The sequence below is a fragment of the Brassica napus genome, chromosome C7 (genome assembly GCF_020379485.1).
Source record: "Brassica napus cultivar Da-Ae chromosome C7, Da-Ae, whole genome shotgun sequence".
Taxonomy (NCBI): Eukaryota; Viridiplantae; Streptophyta; class Magnoliopsida; order Brassicales; family Brassicaceae; genus Brassica; species Brassica napus.
This window is the reverse complement of record NC_063450.1, coordinates 27166068-27173426: the sequence shown is the minus strand read 5'-3', so window position 1 is coordinate 27173426 and position 7359 is coordinate 27166068. Positions and strand designations below refer to the sequence as shown.

At 33.7% G+C, this 7359-nt stretch overlaps 1 protein-coding gene across 1 annotated transcript; it reads left to right on the top strand.

Annotated features, from left to right (window-relative positions):
* Positions 1-2243: 2243 nt before the first annotated feature.
* Positions 2244-4052, top strand: LOC106376055 (protein RGF1 INDUCIBLE TRANSCRIPTION FACTOR 1). The gene is made up of 4 exons (XM_013816095.3): positions 2244-2629; positions 2708-2911; positions 2993-3208; positions 3449-4052. The coding sequence occupies exons 1-4, from the start codon at positions 2627-2629 to the stop codon at positions 3767-3769; spliced, it is 744 nt and encodes a 247-aa protein (XP_013671549.1). The 5' UTR covers positions 2244-2626; the 3' UTR covers positions 3770-4052.
* The last annotated feature ends 3307 nt before the right edge of the window (positions 4053-7359 follow it).

Genomic DNA, 7359 nt, shown 5'->3' with positions numbered 1-7359 from the left:
ATATGTGCCATCTAAGATCATGTGATCTTAGAATCTCATAAAGAGGATTGGGAATATATGTTGGATATATATTATGAAAATAATTTCTCCATAAGTTTAAAAGAAACCTTGAGCCAAAATGGGTGATCTAATTATAGGCCAAGGAACAAGGATTACATAAGGTTTATGAATCCGAATATCCAACAATGAAAGGAGAAAAGTAATAAGCTGGTATAAAGAATGATAAAGAATAGTACCTACCATCTGGTATCAACCATCAATGTCTTGGCAAAGATCCTCGGACTAGAAAATAATTTTTAGACGTCCATATACTACGATGATAGCAAAATAAAATGCCAGACACATTGACCCGAGAGAAAGAATGACCATGTCATCCCAGCTTAGCACCACACGGTTTTGATGTCTTAAAGACACAACCAAGTTGCTACAAAGTCTATATAAGATAGATCAAATAAATGTTCCAAATAAAGTTCCATAAATTCTAAGGAACCTCGGAAAGAAAGAAAGGTGCATGAGATAAAATCCGAGTTTTATTAAAGGAAACCATTCCAGACATTGAGATATAAGGCTGGCCAGCTGAACAACTAGATACCATACCATATAGCATGGGACGCCAAGTTATAAGGTTATTAAGGTCCTAGATAATGAAATCTCAAATTGAACTATATATATATATATATATATATATATATATATAAGTGTGTCGACACATACATTCATAGAAAATGCGCAAGTATGTAGCACATGAATACAAAGATATGTATCGAGGATCATAAACCCACACAAGAGTACTCATAATGAATAATGAAAGAAGTGTGGGGTTTAAAGTGATATATAAAAGGCGTATTGTATTGGCCATGAATATGTAAACGCCATATGATGCCTAGTGAATATATAAATCCTGAAAGAAGGATAAATCGTGAGACAGACCGGGAAATGTCTATATAATCCAATGTGGTGGATACTACTACATATTTCACTACATATGATGTCTGGAAGAAATTCAAAAGATGTAGCATGCTATATATGACTCACTGGATGATGATGATAATATTATTGGTACCAAAAGGTTTACCAAACGGTATTGAGCTCAGAATCAAAAGATGAGAAAAGAAGTTCTCTTTAACAGCATTTTCCTAAAGTTGTTCATGGACTGAATTAAATTACTACATGTAAGCAAGTGAAGAGTTCTATAAGAACAATTCAAATCAGTCCATAGAGGAATTTTAAATACCTTGTGTTTTATACTAACCAGCCTAAGATAGGTTAAATGGTTATTCATTAAACCTTAGAAAATGTTATAGACCATCACCAAAAATTAGCCAAATTTTGGTAATACTTATGGTTGGTCGAATTCTCAGCATGAACCAACCAAGCTGTGGTATGAATGAATAACCTATCATAAAGATAAGCTATAAGATCGAAGTTCATCTTTGAACAAAAGGTATAGGACCACATTATGCGTCCATATGCGACCCAACGGGTCTGACCATCATATATGAAGATAATGCAGCTTGCATTGATCAACTCAAAGACGGGTATATCAAAGGTGACCGAACCAAACATATTCTACACAAGTTCTTCTTTACCCATGAGTTGCAGAAAGCTGGAGAGGTCAACGTCCTTCAGATCTGGTCTAGTGAAAACTCAGCCGACCTCTTCACCAAATCATTGCCCTCTTGCACATTCAGGAAGTTCACGCAACAAGATTGGCACGCGTAGACTCAAGGACCTTCAGTGATGTCCAAATCAGGGGGAGTAATGTGTGTTGTACTCTTTTTCCTTTCTCTGGTTTTCCTTTTTACAACATTGGGTTTTGGGTTTTCCGAGAGAGGTTTTAATGAGGCAACATTAGCATGTTACAAACCCTATATGGTTATGGCATCCAAGGGGGAGTGTTATGAATCATGAAGTGGATGGTCCATAACCTAGACCATACAAGTTCAAGACTAGAGTCCATTGTGGGTTTACATCCAGCCACATGGAAGATCCATTCAGCCTTAGTCTTTATGAATTTGACCATGTCATTATGTAGAGTATATTTGTAATTAATTATCCCTTTAACTCCACCTTGTATGAATTAAGCAATAAAAAATATACAACACATTCTCACAAATCTTCTCTCAAATCTTAACACAAATTAACATTTTGATTGTTTTCCTTAGGAGTCTGCTAGATACATAGTATTGAACAGACGCAAATTCATAGATACGTGCGTCTTTGGAGGACAGAAAAAAAAGGAAGATAATGAGTTCCCCAAATTAAATAAAGAAAAGAAAATATAATTAAGGAACAAACAAAAAGATTTGTCCAGAAAAAAAAAGGAACAAACAAAAAGATACCTTTATCAATTAACAAAAATACAAAACAACACAAATATTTTTAAAATGGTGCTCCTATCATCCTATGAAATATAAACCGCATACACCTTTGTGACCGCCTTAAGAAAAAATTGAACAAAAATAATAAAACCCTTTATTTTCTCTCTTTAGCCGCCGCTTTCACTGACCTCTTCCCCTTCCTTCTTCTATAGTTTTTCTACACAGTGGAGCTCAGGAACCTGGCTATCGAAAACCATAACAACAAGCTTAGCTTCGGGGCCTTCAAGGCTAATCACAAGAAAGTCATGGTGATTCTTTTTTCACCCTTTTCTTTTCCCTGCCTTATCATTTTCTCTAGTTTCTGATTCGTAGCTTCAAATTTTCAGGGGCCGATGATAAGAACAGAGGGGGAAGAAGACTACATGACTCCACCGTGGCTATTCCCAATGCTACGAGGCAGCTACTTCGTCCCATGTTCGACCCACGCTGATTCAAACAAAAACGAGTGCAACTTGTTTTGTCTCGATTGTGCTGGAAATGCCTTTTGCTCGTACTGTTTGGTCAAACATAAAAACCATCGTGTTGTTCAGGTCCAATATCTCTTTTCTTGTTTTCCCAAATTATTTGTTTATTAATGTTAAAATATAAACGAAAATGGAATTAAATTGCAGATAAGGAGATCTTCTTACCACAACGTGGTGAGAGTGAATGAGATACAAAAGTATATAGACATCACTTGCGTTCAGACATACATCATCAACAGCGCAAAGATCGTGTTCCTCAACGAAAGACCTCAGCCAAGAATCGGAAAAGGTGTTACAAACACTTGTGAAATCTGCTGTAGAAGCCTCCTTGATTCTTTCCGCTTCTGCTCTCTCGGTTGCAAGGTACCAACAACCAAGAAATTAAACTCTCTTGCTCTGTTTCCACCACTTCTTGTCTTAAAAATGAGAACTTTCAATATTTTGAACCGAAAAATCGTTAAACCCGTCACACATTTTACTTCTTAATGAATTATATTGCAAATTTTATTCAGAAATAATTAAAGCTTCGTTCGTGTTTTATGTGGACTCCTCTGTACATATGCTTGCAATGATCATATTGTCTTTTGTGTTTTACTGTTTCAGCTTGGTGGAATGAAGAGAGGAGATCAAAGTCTAACTTTCTCTGTGAGAGGGAAGCACGGGAGAGAGTACCAAGGCGGTGGGTCGGAGTCTGATGAGGCTACCACACCGACTAAGATGCGCAAGACGAATGCTTTCAACCGTTTGATGAGCGGTCTCTCTATCTCCACCGTTAGATTTGACGGCTATGGTCTAGGTAGCGATCACCGGTGTTTAAGCTCTGGCGAAGAAGGTGGTTTAAGTTTCTCTCCGGGAACACCTCCGATCTATAATCACCGGAACTCGAGCAGACGAAAAGGCATCCCACACCGTGCTCCATTCTAAAAAAAAAAACAAAAAAAAAAGAATTCATTAATTAAATATAGATAATGCGCATTAATATTTATAAATGGATGGGAGTCATAATGTTGTAAATGGGGCAGTGTCTTTTTCTCATAGTTTATTCTTAGAAGATAAAGGCAGCATAGTTAGACACATACATAAAATACATTTGTATAAATATAGAAGAATCTACATTATATTGTGAAGGGTTTGATGTTAGCTTGTAGCTTGTTTAAAATGGCATGGCTCTGTGTTGTAATGTAAATGTACATTATCATTTTGTTCATACAATAGTTAATACCATCTAGTGAAATTACGATAAAGAATGTAATATTGGGGAGTAGTAGAAATAGGAGAAGAGCCCAATGCTAAACATGATTCGTAGTACTTATCCAGTTATCCTTATGTGACTTCGAAGTCAGAACTAAGTTATGATACCAAGAGCATGATTATTTCAAAGTTTTTAGGATAGGGTTCTGAGAACATGATATCAGATATGGGATCTTTAATTTTTTTTTTCTTTAAAAAATAAAAAAATGAACCAATCGCGAACCGCCACGGTGGGATCTGCAAACAGTAAAAAAACAGCATCCTTCACTCGCGACTTTCGTGACCGTTTTTTAAAAAACATATGGGATCCACACATTAAAATCACACATAATCGGGTTTTAGAAACCGCGATAATTATGGTCTTAGCGGAATATAAGAACCCGTCTCTTAACTTTTAACTAAAAAAACTAAAAATCGTCTCTTAAAATTCTTATTTAAGAACCAGCTCTTACTTAGTCAGGTTTTTATATTTCGATAAGAACTCCACTTTAAAAACCTTCAAATAATCATGCTGTAATATTCTAATTGAAGAGGTGACGTCCTAGTTATGGATGTGTGTTAAAGTCGTAAGAGTGCGATGAGATTTTATTATTCAGTAATGTTGGTTGAGTTATTATACTTTGATGTTATCAAGAAGAATATTAGGCTATAGGAATTTACCATATTTATTCAGACGAACAATATGCGATATAGACGGGACGTGGTAGATCGTTTGGTAAAGATCTTGGGGCCAATTGTTATACTCCCGGGTTCGACGCCAGGCGGAGGAGAACTGTCCATCCTGTCATCAAATGCGAACTGGGTGTTGGGCCTTGTTCCCAACCCAGATAAAACTCTCCCGGGTGAAGTAGACCGCTGCCTAACCGGACACAGGGGAATGATCCACGTAAGTGGGAAACCCTGGATTATCAAAAAAAAAAAAAAAAAAAAAAACAATATGCGATATATGAGAAAAGTAAGCAAGTGGATAGAGGAAACAAGAGCCGTGTGGAATCAGAAAGGCTGCGTGCGATTCTCTGCCACCGGTAAGAGACGGGTGTTCATTACTTTTGATAGTATCTTATCCAACTTCATTCTAGCTGCTATATTAATCCACGGAATCAAATAATTGCCACATTTTTGATAACTTACACATTTTCCTCAATTACGATTTAAGTATTGTTAAGTTATTTGATACCTTATAAATTTTCCTCAGTTACGATTTAAGTATTTTTAAGTTATTTGATTTACTTTTGTGAATTGTGAAGGAGTACACCACAAGATATATGCATGATAGGTTGGATCACTGTCCAAATCCATGAACAGAAGGAAAATATGTGAAAGTAAACTGTATTATTTTTTTTTTAAAAAAATATATATATATATATATATTATCTTCAGATAGCATTAAATTATGTTTTTGTTCAAAAAATAACACAAAACAAAAAAAAACTCCAAAATAACATCACTAAAAATAATAAATATATATATTAATATATTTGGATTAAGAGCTTAAAAGTTTAAATATACTATTTTGTAAAAAAATAAAAAAAATTTATTTATGAGATTTGTCCAAAAACAAATATTTTAATTCATTTTTGAATGTAACCCACCTTTTGGGAATGTAACCCACCCTTACTCAAGGATTTTACATACACAAGAGAGCTACGCTATTCTGGTCCAAGGACAGCGGCTTTGCACGAAACATCTCAGTCTGCCCCGTCGGCGACGGGTGGGATTCTGACTTTTCAGAAGATCGAACTTCCAACTACTTAGAGCACCATTAACCCTAACACTTCATTTGGGGTGTTTAATTTTTTTTTTCTTTTTTAGTTTTTCTCTACTTTAAAAAAACATTAAAAACGAATCAATCGCGGATTGTTTTATGTCAGTGGAGCCCGTGAAATAGGACTAACACCGACGTTTAGGCAGAAAGCACATGTGATTAATTTTTACGTGGGTTCTACCTATTATTATATTAATCTTTTGCTAAACTGCTCCCTCTAAGTACCTCTATTAATGCTGCGGTTGCCCATCGTCGTCTCTACGAACACAACACTTGTCTAGTGAAACCACTGATCAGGTAACACGTGTGTAGGAGTAGAGGTGAGGGGGGACCACCTGAGACCTTGTGTGAGAGTTATCTTGTTCAGTCTCCCAAGACGTTAAGTGATATTAATGGGAACGCTAGCGACACGAAAAATGGTCAGGTTAGGATTTGTGATGTCTTTTAAGAATTTTTACTGTTTCTATACTTTTTTTATGTCGATTGTGCGATTCGTTTAGATATTTTGTTTCGTTTTGTTTCTTTGCGAAGTTACTTGAATTGTAATGTAGTACTAGAATCTAAACAGTTACAGAAATCGAGTTGGCAAAACATAAAAATTAGATAAGTTACGGTTAGATCACTTTTCGTTATGATGATAGCTGAAGTGCTTTCCATATTCCACAGTGCATATCTTCTTATTATTAAAAGAGGAGGAAAAGAAAAGAATAACTTATTTGAACCAAAAAAAAAAAAAAAGAATACTAGACTCCACATATATGAATTTTCAGTTTTTAATTATTTATTTTATTAAATGATGTATTTGTAATATTCGATCATATTATATTCATTAAGTAAATATTTCTTTTGCATCTTAAACTATCTATTTTTTTTACGAATGTGTGATATCATATAAAAAAAGGAGTATAAAGTTAATTAGATAATTTTAAAAACAGAAATTTTTCTTTTGTGTGCGATATCATATAAATAATGATCCGTCCAGTTAACAAAAATCATGATTATTTTATGTGTAATTTTTTTATTTTGACCATTTCCTTAAAACTAATATTATTTTACATATTTTAATAAGAATATTTTTAATATCTTTACCTTTTCATTTGAAATGCAACTCAATATTTTTTTAACTATTATAACAAAATATTTAAAAAATATTTTGAGAATTTGTTTGAAAAATATGAAAATTACATTTTAAATTAAAATTATCCTAAAATATGATAAGTTTTGATGTAAACGAAAACTCAAATTATGTCAAAAATAATGATATTCAATGATAATAACAATTTAATTTTTAAAATACATTTACAAAAATTGTTAAAATAAATTATTTATCTTTCAAATATAAAATGAAAATATATAATTAAATAATAAAACATATAAATGAAAACCATACATTTAGCAAATGACAACTGGGTTATATTATGCTAAAATTTTTTTCTAACAATTTATCAAATGGCAATGAGTTATGAACAAATAATAACATATAATTTTTAAAAACCCT